This window comes from Hibiscus syriacus, unplaced genomic scaffold, assembly GCF_006381635.1.
Source record: "Hibiscus syriacus cultivar Baekdansim isolate YM2019G1 unplaced genomic scaffold, ASM638163v2 tig00111208_pilon, whole genome shotgun sequence".
Classification (NCBI taxonomy): Eukaryota; Viridiplantae; Streptophyta; class Magnoliopsida; order Malvales; family Malvaceae; genus Hibiscus; species Hibiscus syriacus.
Genome location: NW_024063020.1, coordinates 164,023 through 189,253, shown reverse-complemented (window position 1 = coordinate 189,253; position 25,231 = coordinate 164,023). Strand labels below are relative to the sequence as shown.

The following is a 25,231-nucleotide window of genomic DNA, read 5'->3' as shown; positions in this document are numbered from 1 at the left end:
TGAGTCACTTGATTGGTAGAAGAACACCCAAGTCATTAGGCCAAATGCTTCGATTAAGTATTGCAACAAACTTTATTTATTTTATAATATTATTAATGATAGAAAAATAAAGAAATAGAATCATCCAAATGAGGATTTGATCATAGACCAATTATAAGAGCACATAAATCAGTTAAACAAATAGAAATATTTTTGTAATTAAATAGATTATATGTATTATAAATTGTATTTATATGCACTGTCACACTGCTTCTTTTTTATGACCTGGTTCTCTTTGCTGAGCCTTCCATGGCGCAATTGGAAGTTATTAAACACATTCTCTCCACCTTTGGTAAGGCCTCCGGACACAAGGTTAGTATCTCCAAAACAACTAGTTGTTTCTCTCGCAATGTGCCTGAACAATATCAAATTATAATTAGCACGAGATTTCAATTATCCGGAGTTGATGATTAAGGGAAGTATTTAGGTGTGTCGTTGCTTTATAGTAGAGTTACTTCAGCCACTTACGAATACTTGCTCCAAAAAGTTCAGGATCAACTTGTCGAGTGGAAAACCCGTCATCTTCCTTTACTGGTCGAATTGTACTGGCAAAAGTTGTTTTAGCGGCTATTCCATCCTATGCAATGCAGACTTCATATCTCCCAAAAAATATTTGTGATTCTATTGAACGGTTGATTCGTAAATACATTTGGGGTGGAACGTCAGATAGAAGAGTTCTGCATCATGTTAATTGGGAGAGGCTTTGTCAACCTACGGGCTTGGGGTTGATAATGGACCAAATTGATTAAATGTACAAGTATTGAAGATCAAATATATAATTATACCTATTCTCTTAACTGCGATGTAAGTACTACCATTGAATGTTAGTGGCATGTAGTTATATTAAACCAATTAAATAGTTAACCGGTCATATTGACTCAATTTTGAAAATTATGGTTATATTGACACCTACTCCATAGTTGGATGCTCATTAAGTAGTTTACCTTTTTTTCTAACGGGTGCTACCGTGAGAATTAATGTAAATTAGTATTGTAAAAAATTTACATTTAAAGAACTTGATGTTCTACCTTAACTTGCTGACACACTAAGTACCTGCTGACACACTAAGTACCTAGAGACAAACTTGGACACTTCTTTTTTTCATGTACGACCATCAACACAACTGTCGAAGTTCATGGTTCATGTTGTTATTATCTAGATAGATAGAGAACAGACTACAATGTACCTCATAAAGAATCTTATTATGTGGCTACTCATCTGCGGGTAGACACAAATGACACCTAAAGAATAACACATCCTCATCTTGTAACTCAAAATGTGGTGCCTCCTTAGAAAACTCACTCCCCTCGAGCCTTCAAACTATTGTCAGCACTCTCTAAACTCTTAACTTCGCTTACTAACTCGGGTTAAACTCATACCTCATCTAATAAACCACCATCACTAGTGAAAATTAGGCGTACCAATAAAGATTATGATTCCAACATCGATTTCCTGCTCAAGGCATTCGTAACTACATTTGTCTTTCTCGAGTGGTAGTCGATCACACAATTGTAGTCCTTTAACAACTCGAACCACCTACGCTATCTTAAGTTCAACTCCTTTGCATGAGTAGGTACTTAATGCTCTTTTGATCAATAAAAATGACCCCAAAAAGATTATGCCTCCAAAATGTTAATGCGAAAGCTACTGTAGTAACCACTAAGTCATGGGTAGGATAATTACTATCATGTGACTTGAGCTGATAGAATGCATATGCCATAACTTTCCTCTCTTCAATCAAGACATATCCTAGGCATTGTTAAAAAGGGTGAAATCCTTACCCGACTCCAGTTGAGTCAAAACATGGTCTGAGTTAAGATGACCTTCAACTGATCAAAGCTTTTCCTTCATTTCTTATCCCACATAAAGGGAACTCCCTTCTAAAGCAATTTGGTCATAGGGGTAGCTATCATCGAGAAACCCTTAACAAACTGATTATAGTACCTGGCAAAACCCAAGAAACTATGCACCTCTATCGTGCTCTTTTGATAGTTAATGCACAACCTCATCGCTCGTCATTTTTCTTGACAAACAAAAATTTTGCTCCCCACGGTATATGCTTAGTCGAATGAAACCCTTCTCTAGCAACTACTATATTTGGAACTTTAACTCTTTTAGCTCTGTTGGAGCTATGCAGTATGAAGTAATTGACACTAAATCCAAACTCGACAACACTTCAATGCCAAACTCTAACTCTTAATCGGGCGGTAGCCTTAACAACTATTCTGGGAACATGTTAGGAAATTTTCGTACGTTGAAAATATCCTCGAGTGTAGGAAATCAAATCTTGATATCGACTACATGAGCCAAGAAGCCCTTACAACCCCAATAAATTAGTCATTGGGTCACTATGGCTAAAACAATCCTTGATACACACCTCAACCTCTTACTAGTCATCAATACCTTAGTGCCATCAACCCTTGTGAGTTTGAGTTATCGAGTTGTGCACCGTAAGCTCGCATTGTGATCAGATAAACAATCAATCCTAAAAATCATATCGAATTCTCGAAATGGTAACTCTACTAAGTTGGCTAGGAAGGTTTAACTTTGGATCTCTACTAGACATCGACGGTGAACCTTGTCAATAAGGACGTCTAATCCTAGGGGGCTAGATATTCAGACATATCTATTAGTCCTCTACTAGATGTTTCTCTTCTGGACAAGGTTTTAACACGTATAAGAGTGTGTGGATCCTAGGTCTTTTAAAATAGTAAACGGAATAAAAATACCATAAATGTACCTGAGATCACATATACTACATCACACTCCTCTTGAGTCTCGTTGCAAACTATCTTGAGGCCATTCTCGTCTTAAACCCAACCAATTATCTAGTTGTATTCATATTGAACTGTTTGGATGTAGCGTCACCACCTCTCAAGGACCTTTTGCCTCATTGAACAGATTGAGTGGGCCTTTAGGTGGACGTAGAAGCTACAGTCTAAGCCTTATGGAAATCTTCTATAAAATGCTCTAACGAACCATAACTAAGCACCCCACTAACACATCACAAGGTGTCTCTTACAACAAAATGAGTAGACTGAATGACACGGGGTCCTCATCGATCCACTAGTGCTAGCCCAGAAGTTGATAATAAGGGTCTCTCACGGGGCTTAGATCTACCCTCATGGTTTGAACTATATCTTGGCCTCTTACAGTGGCTTGTTGGGGAGCTCTAGGATCCATGAGAGTCTTTGACACTCTTTGCCAAAGTCTACAAATATCTCATCTGCTTTGAAGCTCTCCTACTATGCCTCGTAGACCTACTCAATAGTATATCTCTCATACTCTGGACCCTTTGAATCATCTTCACTTGGCGGGTCAACTCAAAGAAGATCCTAATAGGGCCAGTCACAAGGTGAGTAAGGATATCGAGGTATAGAGCCTCCCTAAACTTTCTACAATGGTGGTTCTTAGTCGCCACTAACTCTGGTGCATACCAACTCAAACAGAGGAACTCTCACTCGTACTCATACACGGATCGGTCACCCTAAACCATATACAGGAAATGATCACTTAAATCATCAGTGTGAGCCTCTCCAATGTACTTCTGTCGAGACTCCTATATGAAATATACCAAGTCGGTCTATCAGGCTCTAAAGTCATATCTAAGATCTCCTACCAGTCTATGTCATCACTCTTTACAAAGCAGTTATGCACTCAAGCTTACCCTCGGGGTAAAATATAGCTAACGAACCGTGTAAAGGGTCTCTCGAAGCATCGACTATGATAGAGCTGTTATCCATAAAACTAAAGAAGTTTATGGTCTTGTACCAATGAAGCCTCTCGACTGAAGATCCTTATAGTCCCTATAGGTGAGGCTGACAGTGTTGGTGGGGCTGATGGAACAAATGATGCTCAATGAATAGTACGTACGATGTGCCTAAGTGCTAACATCAAGTCTCTAAAGAAGGTCACCTTGTCGACCCTTTTATCTCCTTAAATCCTAAACTCCTCATAATCCAAGACAAAATCGTAGCCAGAGTCATCAACTAAGAGATACGACTCATGTCTTTTCCTATATTACTAGTAGTGGAATTATTAGTCATAGGTTATCTAAAATTCAAAAGAAAATAGAGGTTATTATCGTCATTCTAGTTATATAAGTACTCTTGAAACTCTAGAGGCATGCACACACGTAGACGTTTATTGACTATAACCTACGAATCCTAGGAAAGAATGAACCTACCACTCTGATACTACTAAATATAACACTTTAGTTTGATCCAAACTGAAGATCAAATTATTAAAGCATTATACAAAAGTAGTGAAGTGGCTAATCTAAATTTTCTTTTAAAATCGACATTGAAATCATCATTAAAATATCATTATTAAAATAAAGATAAAACAAGTGTATAATAAGTTTTACAAAAAAATGGAGCTCCCAAATACATCTCAAATTTATAAAATAAGTATTTCAAAATATAGAGTTACGATTAGGATACACACGGTCTATGAATAGTATGCCCTCTAAAACAAACACAAGAAATATTGTGTGCCTCGAACGATCTAGAATGCAAGTTATGCGATAAGCTCCCCAATGATACTCCTAATAACTTGTGCACGAAAACAAATTCTAAACGTTGAGCTCACAAGCTAAGTGTATATTAATAATTATATTACACTACATGCGTTCATCATATGGGCATGCTAGCAAGTACAGACATAAGCATACAAGAATAAGAAACACACATGCTAAGGTAGCCATCATAGGTGTGGTTGGAGAGTTTGCTACATCTCAGGACTCACACCCTTCTAGTCTACTTATGGTACCCTCATGTACCTAGGGTAATATCCAGAATTCATGCATTAGAAACATATACCCAACTAACTTACTCCTCGTGAGTACTCGTGACATCTACGCCCAACTAGTTGAGATATATCCAGATATTCAAAGCAAACAAGAAGATCGTCATACTTGCTAAAGTAAATCAGGTGTCCTCGTTGTTTTTCGAGCATTATATAAAGGCATAAGTTCTTTTACATCTTACTTCATAATGTTCTTATGATTTTACCGTAATTATTTGTTGTTTTCACTTATAAGATTATTAGAGAAGTATTGGCAGTCCTAAACCCCTTCCTGAGCCCTTAACCCCACGTTAGGCTTCTTGCTCAAATTAGTGCGATGGTACCAATACTAAGACTATTAGTATGTATACCGACGTTACATTATTGATAGCCTCCCTTGGTACTGATACTAGTTTTATATTCGATGTAATAAGAATGCCTTATAGTTAGTATCAATACACTTATATGGAGTATCGATACTTCTTTATCAGGGTGCCAAAACCTTCTTAGGTATCGATATCAAATGTAGGTTCGATGTTTGGGAAAATAAATCAGTATTGATACACTTACTTAGGGTATTGATACTTTTTCTTTGAGTAGTATTGATACTTCTCGAGTGTCGATACCAAAATTGGCTACTGAAATTTATAATTTAACGATGGTATCAATAGCCCACCCTTAGGTATCTATACCTAGGGAACATTATTGATACTCTACAAATAGAATATCGATACTACCCAACCAAAACTCTATTATTTTGGCTATCTGAAGAACAATATTAATATTATTCATCTTGTACCTATACTCAAACCTATAATTTCTCTATTTTACTTGAAAACTACACCCAAATTTCACCCTTAAGCCTCCCTAAGGCCCTTAAACGTTATTTAAATCTAATGCAAGTTAAAATGGGTCATGATAGGTAAATTTTCATGTCGTATAACATCACAAACCATAATATACCATGGAATCACTTACATACTCTATGAACTCATACAAGCTAACCAACATATACAATAACTTACAAGTGATATCGGTAAGTAAGAAGTGTATTACATTGATCCTAAAAAAATTAGATTTAAAACAGATCTTAGTCAGGAAAAAAATCAAATCACAAGATAAAAGGATGAAAAATAATTTATTGAGTTTGAATTTAAAAAATTGAACCCAAAAATAGACTCATGATATTAAAAAAACATTAGGATAGAATGTTAAAAAAAAAGTCAACGGTTGACGATCGATCATTGGCAGGTAAACGATCAATAACTAGTCGGCTCGATCATGGTTAGGTCGACTCAGAGAAAGCTCAATCGACTTGGCACAAGTGTTCTGGATTGGTTCGGAATGTCTAGACCGATCCAGACTGGATTTTGAACCTCCCTCGCTACCAGAAAACCCCCACGCGTAAGGGACAGCGCGTGGGATGCATACGAATCCTCCACCGATTGAAAAAATCTCAAAATTTCCAGATTTTTAGTTCGAGGACTGATGAGTCCATTGTTGGGGTTGTTTCACAGTGAAAAACGAGGGAGGGTGGGTTTTGAAATCGGTCGGTCCTTCTCCAAAAACGGATGGTGGAGGTATGAAAACAAAGTAATAACATGGAATAAAATCAGTAAGGTTTTGACCAGAACTATGCGAGGGACCTGATGGAGATGGCGGTGTAGTCATAGATTACCATGATCGACCGAAAATTGAAGAAATCTAGGCAGTTTCTTGGGTTTCTGACAAGAGATTGAGGCTCTCTTCACGACTAACAGTGGGGCTTCTTACAGTGTGGTTGGTTGGGTTATGGTTGTGGGTGAACGATGAACATGACGGTGTGGACGGTGTAATGTACGACTACAAGAGAGGGCTGATCAAAGCTCGAAAGGATAGGGGACTATTTAAAGGCTTCAGGATTTTTGGTGTTGCTTCTATCGGGAGAAAGTAAACTTTTTGGGTTTAATAATCTAATTCAAATTTATTTAAGAGATATTTTAATAAAATAATCTCAGACAGTAGCCTACCCTTGATGGTAGGAGTATGGTTGGCCAAACTCTATGCTCTGATTTCAAATCTCCATAACAGTACCTTTACCATTTTTTTCTTGGCTCATAGATGTGGGTCAATGCAAGTTTAGGTCCTTGAACTTTTAGAAATTTTAGATATAACCCTAAAATCTTTATGATCTCAATTTAATCCCCAAAATTTCCTAATTAAACATTTAAAATAAAGCTTAAAAATTGGGGTGTTAAACCTCTCCCCTCCTTAAAAGAAACTTTGTCCTCGAAATTTACCTGAGTCAAAGAAAATCAGAAACTGAGCTTTCATCAATTCTTCAATCCCTTAAACAGCTTTTACATGACCATGATTTTTCTGTTGAAACTTATCCATAAAAAATCACTTACTTCACAAAACCTTCTTATCATAATCAAGAAACTAAACATGATCCTCCTCAAATAAAAAATCAAATCTTAATCAATGTCCTTAATGAAAATAACATGAATGGAGGTCAGAACTATATCATCTCATCGTAGACATATATAAGACACCCACGATGCTTTCAGGTTTCAAAAACAACTTAAGTTGGTAAATGACTGATCTGATCATCATAGGTATCCAAAATAGTTCAGAGAATCCACGCCTTAGTTTGCCCTTTATGCCTAATTTTGGAATTTCTTCCACATAGATACTTGGATAACACTTAATCTTCAACAATGAACTCAATTTGAATCCTCCAATATAACAGAAGCTTTTGAAAGATAATACTTGCTTACCTTCAGTGTAACATGCAAACATAACTGTTTTTTTTTCAGATATATCAGAAACACCTTGAGATTTACACTTTTATCATGTACATGAATAATTTCCTTTAATCTCATATTGATAATATCACTAAGGAATGAGGCTCAACAATATCGATTTAAATATAAAAAAATTGGAATAAGATTTCAAAAATTATTCAATTCAATTAATCTTTGCAGAAGTTTAGGGGAAATCACATTGTTAAAGCTTGGATCGAATATATTTATCTTCAATCCACTTGGGTAGTAGTTCTTAATCCCAAAAAAATCACTTATAAGGTTTGTTTTCGAGCTTATCCTCATAAAACCTTTGGGGTAACAAAAATCAAATTCAAGTCGAGAATCGGGTTAGAATTTTGATCAAATAACCCGTACATTACTTGTAGATGATTTCTAGAATCATGTTGAATGCTAACAACTATCCTTTCCTTTATCAAACCTTAACATTCAGAATACTTTGATACACTTATTATAGAATGAGAATTTGACATCAGAGTTCCAGCTCAGAAGATTACTGTTATAATCTAGGGGCATGTGTTAACCAGACCTCTTACGACAGACAATCGACAGATCTATGAGTTGATTTGATATGAGGTGTCACATTAGGGCCACCATAGTGATCCATAAAAAATCTAAGAAAATTTAAATTTTTTGTTAAACCTTTTCAACCATAAAACATTTTATAAATAAAAAAAAACTCAAAAAGAAATCACTCATATAATAAAACATAATATGATAATGTCACATATCTATTAAATTACAGACTCAATATAAAAACAAATGTGACCTACATGCCCATTAATTACACTTGTATCGTACTCTACAAGTAACGCTAAAGGAACTCCCAAAGCTGATGTTGATATACCATATAATCAATTTCTTTAACCTAAAATGATAAGTAACAAAGTGAGCTTTAGGAGAGCTCAGTAACACATAACTACTAAATTATTCTAAAGACAAGAAGATAAATAGCAAAACATAGAACTTGCTTATTGATCAAGTCATATACAGGTTCCGGTGATGAGTTGAGGTTTATTATTTAAACCTCCGGTAATAGTCATGAAACCTATAGTTCAGAGGAACTACTCATAGGAACTGATTTAGGAGATTGAGAACGGTATCTAGTGTGTTCCCACAAAACCATAAATAAATGTAAACATAGTTTAAAAACAGTAGGTTATCTCAGTCAAGTAGAAGGTAGGAGTCACCTAAGGGGAGTTTCTCAGATCCATACAAACTTACCTAATGCACAAAGCGAAGAAGTCACCTGAGGGGAGTGCCCCCAGGTCCATAAGAACTTTCCCAATGCACAAAGCAAAAAGAAATGCCTGAGGGTAGTTCCCCCAAGTCCATAAGGACTTACCCAATGCACAAAGGAAATGAGACACCTGAGGGGAGTGCCCCCAGGTCCATAAGGACTTACCCAATGCACAACGCAAATGAGCCCCCTGATGAGAGTGTCCCTTGGTCTATAAAGAATTACCTAATGTACAAAGCAAAGGGATCGTCCTAAGGGATTCCTTAGGATCCATAAGGTCTTACCACTAGGTCCATTGGGCGAAGAGCCCACCCAAGGGTCGCTTTAGGTTCATAAAGAATTTTCAGCTTGATCCGAGCTAACCCTGTAAAACTGGATAATACATCCAAGAAATACCCCAACATAAATTAGATCATACGATAGAGTTATTTCATATATCAAAGTCATACTTTTTATAATCAGAGAAAATATCTTTGTGCATATGGAACACACTAGAGGATTCATATATTTTTCGGATGTACTAGGTAATTACAAGAATGAGAAACACAAACTTATACAAGTTGATCATATTTAAGAAACGAGATCCCTATTAAAAGGGTTCTATTACTAACAGATCTAAGTAGGCATTCAAAAAATAAATAAATAAATACCTTAGGATCATTTAAGGTTCAGTTATATCTTAGGATATTTAGGATTCAGATATATCAAGAGTGATTTCATCATTTAGGCTAGTGGGGGCATTTTAATCGTTCTAATTTTTTAAGAGAATTTGGTAAAATCAGCCCAATAAAGATAAAACGTTCATTTATAGTATTTTGGACTTCTAACGACATATCAATTCTTCAGTACAATCAAACTGAACAAATCTCAGCAATGCAATATTTATCAAATATTCGAACAGAGATACCTTGTGGATGTTCATTTCATAGTATCAATAACATGTTATAACTGAACAGATCTCCATAAAAAATCTTCATTGAGCAAGTCTCAAAGAGACATACAAGTATTCACGTGATATTTATTTTATTCCAGTATTACAATGGTGTCAGAAAATGGCAACAATTTCGATTAATGTTTCCTAACATATAGGGACGATACCAAATTCATATTTGTCAGAATACCCATAGTTTATCTGAGTCTCTCACTTGTTTCAAATTTATGAGGATATCTAGGTCGTTTCAATAAACAAAGCTATTTATTTAATTTGTCATTCAAGGTATTTTGGATCTTATATAGTGCAAGGGCATTTTGATCATTTTACAACTTGAGATTATTTTGGTCATTCCAAAGCTCAAGGTCATTCTGGTCATTTTTTCAATTTATTCTTATGCTTCATTTCCAGTAATTTAGTTATAGGGTGATTATTCTAGAATAAAAAATTCTAAGTCTTTTTCTCTCATAGAGGTTAAAAATCCATTGTCAGGATTTTTCTAAATAGATTAAGTATTCAATATGTGAATCATAACTTTATTGGAGCATGAAAGGCTTTTTCTAGGATTATTTCCACTTTTAGGGTTAGTTTTGGTCATTTTTATCTCGCAAGGGTAATTTTATAATTTTTTATCATCAAATTTTTGGTATTAAAAACTCTTTAACGAGAAATATCAAAATCTAATAATTTTAGGGTTAATCGCTTTATCGAATAACCACTTAACTTGAATTATTTTTTATCAGTCTTCAACTCCCTTATACGAGTTATCCGAGTTTTTTTTAAATAGATCGGGAACTTAAACCGATGATTCAAAGACTTATATTAGGTCTAATATAAATTTCCATATATTTTCCACTATCAGAGGTAAATCATGTAATATTTATATCTCAATGGCATTTTCATCATTTCATTCAGTTCTATCATTGGTATTACTTTTGATAAATTAGCCTTCAGGGACAATCCTTCTCCTTTTACATCATAGGGGTATTTTGTAACTTTTTATCCATGTATTTTTCGATATTTATCCTTTAACAAAAAATAAGAATTTTCAGATCCTTAGGTTAATTAATTTATTGATTAATTAATGAACTTGGATTTATTACATATCATACTTCCAATTTCTTATGTGAGTCATTCAAGTGTTATACCATTTATTAATTTTTTTACCGTATTTAGTTCGAGTCCAGTGGTAATTAATAACACATAATTGTCCAATAATATTCAATTATGCAATGATCAATATAAACACGTTCCGTAAAGCATGCAAAAAATAGTAATATATTGTCTTGATTTTTGAGTTATATCGGTCATCACTCTTCGACTTGGATTTGACGTTAAAAAATATCTCGAATACATAACAAAATAATGACATCAAAAACGGATCTTAATTGGAAAACATATTGAAGATAAAATATTGAAAAATAGTTTATAGGATTCGAATTAGGTAAAATAGACCCTAAAAATAAACTCATGATATCAAAAAATATCTATATAGGTGGTCCAAAAAAAATCAACGCCCGATCAATGGTCAATTAATGACCAGTCAACAGCCAGTTAAGTCAGTCACAGCTCTATTGGATCGACGCAAGTGGTCTGGATCGGTTCGGGAGGTCTGGACCGGTCCAGAGTGAATTCATGAATCTCTTTCGCTGGCAGACAACCCCTTGCATGTAAGGCGCGTGCTTCACCTCCTCCGGACTAAAAATCCTGAAATTTCTAGATTTGCAATTCGAGGACGAATGTGTTCGTTGCTTGGGTTGTTTCGAGGTGAAAAAAGATAGAGGGTGGGTTTTGAATTCGATCGAACCTTCTCCAATGATGGATGTAGGAGGTACGTCAATGGAGCAATGACGTGGGACAAAACCAATCGGGTTTTGACCGAAACTACACGAGGGACCCAGTGGTGGCGTTGTAGTCGTAGGTTGTCGTGATCGACTGGAAATGGAAGAAAACCTAGGCGATTGCTTGGTTTTCGATGAGCGTTCGAGGCTTCCTTCATCGCTAACGGTGGGGCTTCTCAGAGTGTAGTTGATCGGATTTTGGTCGCGGGTGAACGACAATCACGACGTTGTGAGTAGTGCAAGGCACGACCACCGAGAGAGGGTTGATCAGACCTCAAACGAAGAGGAGAATGTTTAAAGGCTTGAGGGTTTTTGGGTGTTAGTTCTCCTGGGGAAAGTAAATTTTGGGGTTTAGAAATCTGATTCAAACCTGTTTATGAGATATTTTAAATAAAATAATCTCAAATAGTAGCCCAGCTTTGATGGTAGGAGTATGGTTGGTCACACCCTCTGCCCTAGTTTTAAATTTGTTTAAGAGGTATAATTTTTAAAATAATCTTCAATAGTAGTATATTCACCAAGTGACACGACTTATTATAAAGAGCATCAATTTTATTTAATTAATTTATTATTTCCCAATATTAATCGAAGACATAAGTTTTATAACATCTCTTATCACAATTTTCTTATGCATTGTCAAGCTCTTCTTTCGATTTTTGATTTTTTTTTTTTTATTTTTCATTTTCATCTAATTCTCACTTATTTTGTGCATCACACACATGTGATCGAACTAGATGCTAAAATTAGGTCTGTAAATAAACCGAACGAACATGAATGAGGGTGTGTTCATATTCGTTAGTTTAACTTTAACCGAACAAATGAACGAACACAAACAATTAAATGAACAAAATTTTTTGTTCGTGTTCGTTCATTAAGAAATTTAGCTTGTTCATGTTCATTCGTTTAAATGATAAACGAACACAAATGAATGAATGTAAATGAACACAAACAGACGAACATAAACGAACGAACATAAAATTAATTGGGTTTATATTTGAGAGGAATTTTTTTCTTTTCAAATAATTTTAAGATTTTATTTTATTTAATTGATTTGAGTACTTTTTATTTGGGTTTAAAATTAATTTAGTTTAAAAATATTAATGAGTTTAAAGTTAAAAATTATTAAGTCTTTATATTTCAAACGGGCATGGAGAATATAAAAATAAATAAATGAACGAATATAAAACGAACAACATATCAAACGTTCACCAACGTAAACGAACGAACGAGCCTTTTGTTCGTGTTCATTCATTTAATTAAACGAACATAAAATCTTGTTCATATTTATTCGTTTAGTAAATAAATGAACATAAACGAACTTCCCGCCGAAATCGTTCATGAATGGTTCGTTGAACATTCGGTTAGTTTACATACCCACTAAAATTAACCAAACAAGTTAAACCATTAAAGAGTCTAATACTAGAATCAATGGCAGCAAGAAGTAATTCAATGGCAGCAAGAAGTAATTAACTACATTGTTTTATTCAATAAGCTGAGAAGAGTAAAAACCACGGCCTGAGAGGCAAACCCTGTAAGCATGAGCATGCTGCTGCCTCTAACAAGGCAACTTTAATGATAAGCTCTCTCAGATTTAAGCAGTGGCCATTTATTCACTTAAAGCTAATACTACTATTAAAGTAGTGATTAGTTGATGCATAACGATGGCTTTCGATTAAGCACGAACAACTTGTCGGATCTTATTACGTGGTTGATTTGCTTTGATAAATACCCATGGCCATGCCCCTTCGCCATCGGATAGAGCCAAACGTATTTGTCCATCTTTGTCTTCAGCTCTCTCAATTTCGTTGCAAGCAGTTGCGGATGAACCACATACCGAAGGGCAGTACTTAAATTTGTACATACGTTCCACGCCGGTCTCCTCTATTTTAAACCAACTCTTCTTTGTGTCGCAACCAGGGTTTCCTTCCTTCCCACCTAGTTCCACAAACGTTTTTCCGGTTGAGTGGTCGCGATCTTGAACCTTCCACACCTTTGTTGTTGTGCAGAGTAAGTCGGTTGGTCCAGTGAACATCAAGTTCACGTCGGAGGACACACGGACAACATCATCGTTGGAGTCTGCATTAAAAAATATCACGGGGTTACCATAGTCCCTATCGGATAGTCTCTGAACGACGATTTCCGGGCATTTTCTATCACTCTCCCTGCCTATGGCAAGCCCTCCACCACCAGCGCCCCATATCCCCGACACTACATAGTATGGGACGCCCGTGACGACCTCTTCGCCGTTTCTATCCAGCACGGCATTGTTTGCAGCGTTGGCCAGGCCAAACAGGACGAAAAGAAGAAATACAGAAGCACTTGTGGTTTTCATGATTAGCAGATTGTGTTTGAGATGTGTTGTTGGTTTAGTTTTCCATACCAATTTATAGGTGTAAGCTCCATGAACGTCCATAATTCATTTGAGGTGGTCCAATTAGTAGGACCACCTAATTGGACCACCTCGTACATGTCTTGTTGAAATCTTCAACATCGCATTACCCCACGCCAACAGCATTTTTGTTGTCTTGTTTTTTATTGTTCTTGTTTTCTTATTATCCATTTAAGCACATGCATGAATGAGACACTCAAAATAATTGATTCCATAAGGTCACATTTGGTAGCAGATAACTCTAGAACGATTTTCCTCGTACGGTGTTCATGTGTTCGCATAATTTTTAAGAAAATATTTTGAACTACTTTATATGAATATTTACATCTTCAAGCATTCTGGTTGAGTGGCTTCCATTGTATATGTATATGTAAACTAATGGCTAAACTCACGATATAATGTTTTCAAAATAAATAATTCACGATCTAATGCACTCCCTATATTATTTGCTGAAATAGGATGAAATCAACAGTGTGACCGTAGGTCGCCATGCCTTCCGGGCAACCTACTACGTCGCCATGGCTTCCCGGGAGCTGCACAGAGATAATGGACGTCTGCATGTGCCATGCACGTCCCCAACACCCCAACACAGGTCGCCATGCACGTCCCCAGCACCCCAACACAGGTCGCCATGCACTACCTACAAGCTATGCGTTCAGACAGATACCGAATGAATCATATTGGCCCAGAAAAAGATCATGACGAATGGCTGCCAAATTCAATGCTTATCAGAAGTCCAAAGGGTCGACCTGAGTCCACTCGTATTCATACCAGTTTGGATTTCCATGTGATGAGTGTTCAGAATAGTTAACATTTGCTCGTTATTTCTTCGGTTTTGTGGATTTATTGCTGTTGATTTGGTCGTGTTGTGCTTGTTTTCGTACAGGTCATTGTTTTCCAGAATTTGTGAAAAAACGGGCGAATTCTGCATTTTTTTATTATTTGGTCACGGCTGGAGACATGGGCACGACTCTGGGCACGACGCGGTATGACGTGGCAGTTTCTAGAAGGTCCAGTCAGCGGCGGTTTCTAGAAGACTTCTTCCGCACGCCTTCTGGAAGATTGACGAGTAGAGTTGCATTAGGAGACTAGTTTAAGTTTGAATTTAAATTTAAAAACAATTATCTTTTGTATTATTTTATTATTTTCTTTGCTTATCCTTTAGGCTTTGAGAGGCTATAAATACCCACTTGGGGTAAGCCTAAAATCATCATTCAAATACATTATTCTTTTCTCTCTAGTTTTTATAAAAGTTTTCTCTTTTCCTTTTCAAGTTCTTTTTTATTTTTCTTTATTTTCAAGTTTTATTTTTATGCTAAGTATGACTTTTGTCATGCTTAGCTAAACTTTTCATGAGCCGGGAGCTGTCGCGATGATTCAATTCCAACGGGAGAATTGAAACGGTCCCTTAATATCTTCAGAATCTCTCTCTCAATCTCTGCGCTTATTTTTCAAAATCAAAACAGTTTTCAAAATCGAAGATTGACTTTGGTCAAGAAGTTGTTGCGATTAAACGTGTGGGAGGAAGATTCGGCTTATAGAAAGCAATTCGACTTCCTGGGAACACACTTGGCGAGATAGCTTCGCCAAGAGGGAATTGAGATCGGAATTGACGGTTATAGAAACAACAATCCGAGTCGGTCGCCACGAACTTAAACGGTATTTGATCTACGACAATAGATGTTGTTAGAATCAACTACCGAAGCCGGAATCAAAGATTGCCTTGGGTATTCGGTATACAAGATAGAGTCACAAGGATAGCCCTTGTAGACAAAGTAACCGACGTGAATCCCGAAGAGAAAATCTTGTTCGATAATCTAAAGAAAATTGAATCAAAGCGAAGCTTGAGGCTACTTTTACCGTATTTATTCACAATCTTCATCTTCTTATTTTTACTTTAATTACTTTTATTTAATCACTTTATTATCTTTTACTAAAATCCCCCCATTTTTACTGTTTCACGCCTGGCATAAATAATTCAGACAGAAATTTATAATTTTCTAAGTCCCTGTGGAATCGACCCTTACTTCTCCTTGCTACGCATTTCCTTAATTTATTGATTGAGAATAAGGAATTATTTTGACATCCAAAACGACAGTTGTCAAATTGGCGCCGTTGCCGGGGACTTCGCCAAAGTTACTAATTTTTGTTTGTTTTTTATTTATGACCAGGACTAATCCGGGCACATTAGTGGAGAACAACCCGGAGATCGAAGCTGAAGCTAGGAGACTCCACGCACAGACACTTTGGGAAAGAAGGAGACAACAATCAAATCCAGAAGAAGAATTAAATTCAGGTAATACAAATCTGATGGCCGAACCTACTATTCGAGAGTTAGCCGCGGCACCCACTGAACAAGGACCTATGTGCATTAATTTTCCCCAAGGCGAAACTCCATACCAGTTGAAAATTGGCCTTATTCATCTCCTCCCTACATTCCGCGAATTGCCAAACGAGGATCCACACAAACATCTCAAAGAATTTCACATGGTCTGCTCTAGCATGACACCACAGGGAGTAACCGAGGACCAAATAAAACTTAGAGCTTTCCCTTTTTCCTTAGCCGACTCGGCTAAGGAGTAGTTATTTTATCTTCCTCCTAATTCTATTACTACATGGGCTAATATGACTAGTCTTTTTCTTGACAGGTTTTCCCTGCAGCAAAAGTAAGTGAACTACGAAGGAGAATACTTGGAATCAAGCAACTTGATGGAGAGTCGCTCTACGACTACTGGGAGCGGTTTAAGAAGTTGTGTTCTAGTTGCCCACAACATGGGCTAACCGAACAAACACTCATTCAATACTTCTATGAAGGATTATCTCCCCTGGAAATGAAGATGATCGATGCTGCTAGCGGTGGAGCCTTGGTGAATATGACTCCTACCGAGGCTAGAGACTTAATATCGACGATGGCTGCAAATTCCCAACAGTTCCGCGCAAATAATGAACCTTCTCGAAGGGTTCATGAGATAAGTTCATCTTCCTTGAAAAGTAAAATAGATAAGTTAACTGAAGTCGTAAACTCTCTTGTTGCAGGAAAGACAGGACAAAACCAAGTATGTGGAATATGTGCATTGCCTGATCATCCAACAGGCGGTTGTCCACTGATTCAAGACGATGCAACAGCTCAATTCAACGTAGTCGAAAACTTCCTGGGACCTCCCCAAAGAGCTTATAATCCTTATGGTAATACAAACAACCCATGATGGAGGGACCATCCGAACTTCAGTTATGCGCAGAACCCGAGACCGAATCAAGGCTATCAAGCGAGACCTCCACCACCGCAACAACCGCAGAAGTCATCATTAGAATTGATTGTCGAGAGGTTAGCATTATCCCAGGAGAAATTCTAGACTCGAACTGAAACCCACTTCCAAGAGATGGACAAGCAATTGAGCCAACTGGCTCAAACCGTGGGGAGATTAGAGTCACAAAGGAGGCTACCATCACAAACTGAACCGAATCCAATAGAGAATGTTAGCGCCATCACCCTCTGAAGTGGTACAATTGCTGAACAACCAGACCCTAAGGAGGTAAGTGCAAGATCCCGGAAGAAAGAAGAAGATTCGAACTCCCAAAGTGAAGAAGAAGCAGTTGACGCAGAATCCCAGAAAGAGAACGATGAAGAACAAACGGACGATCCGAAGCCATCTCCCTACGATGTGCCACCGCCTTTTCCATCAAGGTTAGTTAAAAAGGATAAAAAAGTTGAGGAAAAGGAAATATTAGACGTACTTCGGAAGGTAGAAGTTAACATACCTCTCCTCGAAGTTATCCGGAAAGTTCCAAGGTATTGTCGGTTTCTGAAGGATCTCTGTACGACTAAAAACAAGCTTACCGGGGTCGAGAAAGTGGATTTAGGCGCGAACGTCTCAGCAGTTTTCCAACGATCGCTTCCACCGAAGTATAAAGACCAAGGTATGTTTTCAATACCTTGTAAAATTGGTAAGGTTAAAATCAAGCGAGCTATGTGCGATCTAGGTGCCTCTATCAATGTAATGCCTCTCTCCGTCTATAATTTAATTTCCACCAAGCCTTTGAAGGAGACGAGAGTTACACTTTAGCTAGCCGACAAATCAATAATTTATCCTGAAGGACTCATAGAAAATGTTCTAGTGGAGGTAGAAAACTTAATTTTCCCTGCTGATTTTTATGTGATTGATATGGAAAATGATCGTAGCAACATTAGTTCTGAAATCCTACTCGGTCGTCCTTTTCTGAGCACGACAAATGCAAAGATTGATGTTCGAAGCGGTATTCTTACTATGGAGTTCGACGGTGAGATCTTAAAATTTGATGTCTATAAAGCAATGAGATATTCGGATAACGTTCATAGTATTAATTTTGTTGGCATTTTTGAACTTGTTGATGATGAATCTAACTTTGTTGACGATTTATGCAAGGAATCAGATGATAAAAAAGACGACATAAGGGAGTTGAAAAATATTTCAGTTGTTGATTCAAATTTGATCTCAACTCCTTTAAAAACTAAAGATTTACCTTCCTTTTTGCAGGCACCAAAATTAAGTCGAAATCATAAGGAGCCGTTTGAAGAAATCATTTTTGGTAAAAAAGATGTTTTGACGGCCATTCTTCTGGACAAGTTTTTAAAATTGGGAAATATCCGAAGAAATCTTTGTGAGAATTTTCAAATTTCTCATAAGGAATTTCTTAGTTGGAGAAAGCGAATGAAGCGAAAGTGCTTGTCACGAAACCTGTAGTCTGAACCAGGTCGTCAAGCTAATGACGTTAAAAAAGCGCTTCATGGGAGGCAACCCATTGTTTTCAATTCCGTTATATTTTTATTTTTTTTCTTTTATTTTTTTCCGATTAAGCATATTTTATTTAATTTTGCAGGAATTTCAAACTTAAACAACGAAGAATTGAGATATTATCGTCCGAACAATGCCAAATTCTACCCCTAGGAGCATGTAACGGTGAACGTTAGCACACTTCTAAGGAGACCGGTCGACAGTAAATCCGGGGAGTACTCTGTTCCTTCTCTTGCACTCTAATTTTTTTCTTCGTTTTGAGGCAAAACGCTTTAAGTGAGGGGGAGTAGAGTATAGGATTGAATTTCATTTCGCTTATCTTTATGCTTTGAATCTAGTATGTGTTGGTTGAATTGGTCGAAAATTTCATTAATTATCTTTGTCTTGTTGAAATTTTTTGGAATGCTATGCTTGCTTGGGAACACATAATTGTTTAGGTTAGGATATTCTTGATAGCGAATAGCATGAATTGTGATAAGTTGGTATTTTTGTGATATTCCATGACTTTGTTGGTTGAAATGTGATTAGCTCAATGCATGAAACAATTTGGTGAGATTTGAGCCTTTACAAGCATATCATTTTCGCTCTCATTTTGTTTGATTGAGTGTGTCGAGTTTGGCATTGGTATTCTAGAACCTGCATGTTAAATACTGTCGAGATTACACATGAACATGATGCTTAAAAATGATTTGGGCACCTTAGGATTAACCATTCGTTTCCCCACTAAATAGCCTACCCATGCATATTTCCCTTAGTTAAACACTTTTGAGCCTATTCCCGCTTCTTTGTTTTCACCATATTCATAAACCCGAGCCTTTTTATTTTATCCCTCTTTTCTACCTTTTTCAGGGTAAGTGAATAATTTTTACCATTGTATTCTCCATCGAAAAAATGTTGAATAAAAAAAAAAGAAGTTGTTCGAAAAAAAGAGAGAATGTTCGAAAGAAAAAAAAAGAACACAAAAAAGACGTGAAAAAAATGCAAGACAAAACAACAAAATTGTGAAAAATGCATTTCGATAAGAAATTTGTTGTTTGATATTTTGTTTTTTTTTCTTGTTGTGCTTAATGTTTTGATGGAGTTGAGATTATTATTTGTTAGTTCCTTGCCTTAAACTTTTAGCCTTATGTTTAGCCTTTTCCCCACCTTTACCTAAGCCCCGTTACAACCAATAAAAGACCCTTTGATTTATGCATCATTCTTATTAGTAGTGGAGATTGATTTACTTACAGGCTTATGGTAATACTGTGTAAATTCTGACATTGAGCGTTTCTTTACCCCAAACACATGGAGTGATTTGAGTGAATCCCGGTAAGGTATTGAGTTATGAGCATTGAAATTAATGAATGAATGGATATTACAATTGCACTTGACTTGTTCTAATTGGTGATATTCAATTGATTGATTTCTTGACTTGAATAGTTATTGTGGTCTCTACCTTGCTTCCCTAAATGTGAAACTTGAGAAAGAACGTTTAATGAAGTTTTTGACTGATTTGGTTAATCATACTTGAGGACAAGCATGAGATAAGTGAGGGGGAATTTGATGAGTGTTCAGAATAGTTAATATTTGCTCGTTATTTCTTCGGTTTTGTGGATTTATTGCTGTTGATTTGGTCGTGTTGTGCTTGTTTTCGTACAGGTCATTGTTTTCTAGAATTTGTGACAAAACGGGCGAATTCTGCATTTTTTTATTATTTGGTCACGGCTGGAGACATGGGCACGACTCTGTGCACGACGCGGTATGACGTGGAAGTTTCTAGAAGGTCCAGTCAGCGGCGATTTCTAGAAGGCTTCTTCCGCACGCCTTCTGGAAGATTGACGAGTAGAGTTGCATTAGGAGACTAGTTTAAGTTTGAATTTAAATTTAAAAACAATTATCTTTTGTATTATTTTATTATTTTCTTTGCTTATCCTTTAGGCTTTGAGAGGCTATAAATACCCACTTGGGGTAAGCCTAAAATCATCATTCAGAATACATTATTCTTTTCTTTCTAGTTTTTATAAAAGTTTTCTCTTTTCCTTTTTAAGTTCTTTTTTATTTTTCTTTATTTTCAAGTTTTATTTTTATGCTAAGTATGACTTTTTTCATGCTTAGCTAAACTTTTCATAAGCCGAGAGCTGTCGCGATGATTCAATTCCAACGGGAGAATTGAAACGGTCCCTTAATATCTTCGGAATCTCTCTCTCAATCTCTGCGCTTATTTTCAAAATCAAAACAGTTTTCAAAATCGAAGATTGACTTTGGTCAAGAAGTTGTTGCGATTAAACGTGTGGGAGGAAGATTCGACTTATAGAAAGCAATTCGACTTCCTAGGAACACACTTGGCGAGATAGCTTCGCCAAGAGGGAATTGAGATCGGAATTGACGGTTATAGAAACAACAATCCGAGTCGGTCGCCACGAACTTAAACGGTATTTGATCTACGACAATAGATGTTGTTAGAATCAACTACCGAAGCCGAAATCAAGATTGCCTTGGGTATTCGGTATACAAGATAGAGTCACAAGGATAGCCCTTGTAGACAAAGTAACCGACGTGAATCCCGAGAGAAATCTTGTTCGATGATCTAAAGGAATTGAATCAAGCGAAGCTTGAGGCTACTTTTACCGTATTTATTCACAATCTTCATCTTCTTATTTTTACTTTAATTACTTTTATTTAATCACTTTATTATTTTACTAAAATCCCCCATTTTACTGTTTCACGCCTGGTATAATAATTCAGACAGAAATTTATAATTTTCTAAGTCCTGTGGAATCGACCCTTACTTCTCCTTGCTACGCATTTCCTTAATTTATGATTGAGAATAAGGAATTATTTGACATCCGAAACGACAGTTGTCACCATGCTAGAGAGAGAGGTCAAGCAAGAGATGCAGATTATGTAGGGTGAAGGCCATTCAAAAACAATTGTCCTAATTTACCAAGATATAGGCTCATCATTAGTAATGATATATGTTTTCTATGAATTTCTATGTATTTATAAGATTTAGTAATGATAGTAATGATGAAATTATTAATATTTAATGATTTGATAGTAATGATTTAGTAATGATTAGTATAAAATTATTATTAATATTTAATGATTTGATATTAATATTTAGTAATGATTTGATAGTAATGATTTATACTTGAACAATGATTTGATATTTAATGATTTGATATTAATGATTTAGTAATGATTTAATTTAATGATTAGTAATAATGAAATTTTATTAATTTTATGATTTGATAGTAATGATTAGTAATGATTAATAATAAATTTATTATTAATATTAATGATTTGATATTAATGATTTAGTAATGATTTGATAGTAATGATTTACGACTTGACAATGAACAATGTTGGTTCAATTAACCATATTTCGTTATAACTAGTAATGAAATTATAAATTATTTAGTAATGATTAGTAATAATGAATTATTATATTTAATGATTTGATATTAATGATTAGTAATTATGATAATGAAATTGTTATTAATATTAATGATTTGATAGTAATGATTAGTAATGATTAAATTATATTAATTTATGATTTGATATTAATGATTTAATGATAGTAATAATGAAATATATTAATTTTTAATGATTGATAGTATGATTAGTAATAATAATTTATTATTAATATTTAATGATTGATATTAATGATTTAGTAATGATTGATAGTAATGATTTACGACTTGAACAATGAACAATGTTGGTTCAATTAACCATATTTTCGTTACAAAACTAGTAATGAAATTATAATATGATTTAATAATGATTAGTAATAATGAAATTATTATTAATTTTAATGATTTGATATTAATGATTTAGTAATGATTAGTAATAATGAAATGTTATTAATATTAATGATTGATAGTAATGATTAGTATAATGAAATTATTATAATATTTAATGATTTGATATTAATGATTTAGTAATGATTAGTAATAATGAAATATTATTAATTTTTAATGATTTGATAGTAATGATTTAGTAATGAAATTATTATTAATCTTTAATGATTTGATATTAATGATTTAGTAATGATTTGATAGTAATGATTTACGACTTGAACAATAAACAAGGTTTGGTTCAATTAACCATATTTTCGTTATATACTAGTAATGAAATTATAATAATGATTTGATACTAAAAATCATTATAAATATGTCAAATTTGTTAAGGTTTGAAAAAACTAGTCTAATTTCAATATTAAATTTGTAACAAATAACAAACTAGTTTACAATTATTGCCGATGTCAGGGTGTTGTTGAATGATAATGTTGGGGCGGACGTCTGATGCGTTGTGGCCGTTGCGGTGCTCAGGAGTATGGTACCCATCCTCCTCATTCGTTGGGGGCATTTGAACTGACATGTGTTCAAAGTCATACGTCGACGAAAACATGGGAGAGTAGATGGATGCATCAGGCTGCACAAACTCTGGTATGTATGCATCGCGAACGGTTGTGGTGCGCTATTATCCACATCGGTCATTTTCGCTTCAGGTTGTTGAGATGAACTCCCACTCCCACTTGGTAGAGAGTATTCAGCTTACCAAATCTTTTCTTAAACCTCAAAAATTGTCGCCTCTACAATTGTTGTCAAGAATGGCTTTCCATTATCCAAAAAATAAGCAAGGTAAGCCGAAGTCTCAAAATAAAGTCGTCGCTTGAATGTCGTCAAGAGTTGGCATGAATGAAGCCCTATTGTTCCAAGCATTAATGTAGGTGTATGCTTCTCAACCCAATTAACATTTTCTTAAACGACCATCAAATCTGTGCAGCTGGTCATGCGTCTCAACCAATTCACCTGACACGACCATCTAAGATTTGGAGGAGGTCATGATCCATGGACTCCGCGGAATAGGTTGGTGGAAGTGGAATGCCTCAACACTCTATCCCAAATTGGATCTCAACAAAAGCAAAATTGATCAATGGTGTAACAACACACCAATATGAAACCCATCTAAAATATCGTCGGTATCAACGCAAGTATCTTCATTCAGGTATGGTCTCCAATTAAACTGTAAAATTACAAAAACAATAAAATTATTTAAATCAAATATATAGTTAATTTAAATAATAATTAAAAATAACAGATATACATACCTCTTTTTGCCTTAATGTCGATCTTCAGCCTGAACTCTTTAATGTTGTTGTGCACCAACCCCATGCCTTCAATTTTATGCCTCCATCTGTATATCAATCAAAATAAAATATGATCATTTTTTATAATTAATATTTTATATTAAAATAGAGAATTCATTTACCTTCCGGCAAGCGGAAAGTCAACCGCAGTCGACTAATCGTGTCAGAAACGGAAGTCTATGCCAAGCCCATGATTGTAGCAGCAACAGACATCCACGATTTCTGTTGTTTATTATCATTCACGATAATGACGCCTTGCACATCTCACGATACAAGAACGCCAATATCGCCGATCCCCAGCTATATTGCCTACTATTCTCAAATTCTTAAAAAAGAAGATACTGAGTGTGAACATAACTACCGGATTTATCCGGCATTAAAATACCCCAATCAACTGTAATATATGCTCGTGTTGCATATAATTTCGTGCTCGTACTATTTGGTTGAAGCTGAAATTCATTCTTCAACCATGAAACCTCACACGCCACCCTTTACACTCTGGTGGTACGGGCGTTTCCCAAGAAACAAGCTACAAAGTTGTGCACATATTAAACTCATGTGACATTACACTGGCATCCCATTTGTTTGGACCCCGAGTTGCAATCCACATCCTCAGAGTTATCGTACATTCGCCACACGGCAAATGAAACGTGTGCGTTTCTGGTCTCCAACGCTCAATCAAGGCACTGATCAAACCTGTGACCAACTTGTAACTCGCACAAATGTACATACCAAAATCCAGCCTCTGCAAGTTTTTTTCTATCAATCTGTGTGGCTTGGGCACTTTATGTAGCCGAAGACGAAGCTCGCTGCTCGTCCTCCTGCAATTAATATTTCAAAAAATTTATCAATCATAAAATATATTCAAATATTTATTAATTATAATTCATTAAATCTGTAAAAAAAATTAAACAACAATATTAAAAAATCATTTAATAATCTAATATAAACTAACTAACTAATTTACAACACTAAACTTTAATAATAACTTATAATATAATAAACTAATAAACTAAACTAAACTTTTTAAAATATAAGTTAAACGTAAACGCTAAACCTTAAACAACTAATAAAATATTCTTTTATAACTAAAATATAACTATTTTTTCATTATAATATACTACTAATAAACTTACTAACTAATTTTTTATATATAAAACTCAACAAACAAATAACTTAACTATTTAACTACCACAAACTAATTAAATAATTTTTTTTATATAACTAACGATTAACAAAACAAACTAATTAATTATTTTTTAACTATATAACTATCAAATCATTAAATAATTTTTT

The 25,231-nt window shown here is 35.3% G+C and overlaps 1 protein-coding gene and 1 long non-coding RNA gene across 2 annotated transcripts; one reads left to right on the top strand and one right to left on the bottom strand.

Moving 5' to 3' along the window:
- Positions 1-1,011: 1,011 nt before the first annotated feature.
- LOC120155847 lies at positions 1,012-12,922 on the top strand. Its single transcript, XR_005519009.1, has 3 exons — positions 1,012-1,026; positions 4,633-4,636; positions 12,794-12,922. It is a non-coding gene; the product is annotated as an uncharacterized LOC120155847 (long non-coding RNA).
- Positions 12,923-13,156: 234 nt separating this feature from the next.
- LOC120155805 (21 kDa seed protein-like) lies at positions 13,157-14,008 on the bottom strand. The gene has a single exon (XM_039167268.1). It carries the CDS (start codon positions 13,970-13,972, stop codon positions 13,313-13,315), a length of 660 nt encoding a protein of 219 aa, XP_039023199.1. The 5' UTR covers positions 13,973-14,008; the 3' UTR covers positions 13,157-13,312.
- Positions 14,009-25,231: the final 11,223 nt, after the last annotated feature.

What these genes read in the sequence shown, in the direction of transcription:
- LOC120155805 (XM_039167268.1), bottom strand. Translation starts at nt 13,972, where the DNA reads ATGAAAACCACAAGTGCTTCTGTATTTCTTCTTTTCGTCCTGTTTGGC.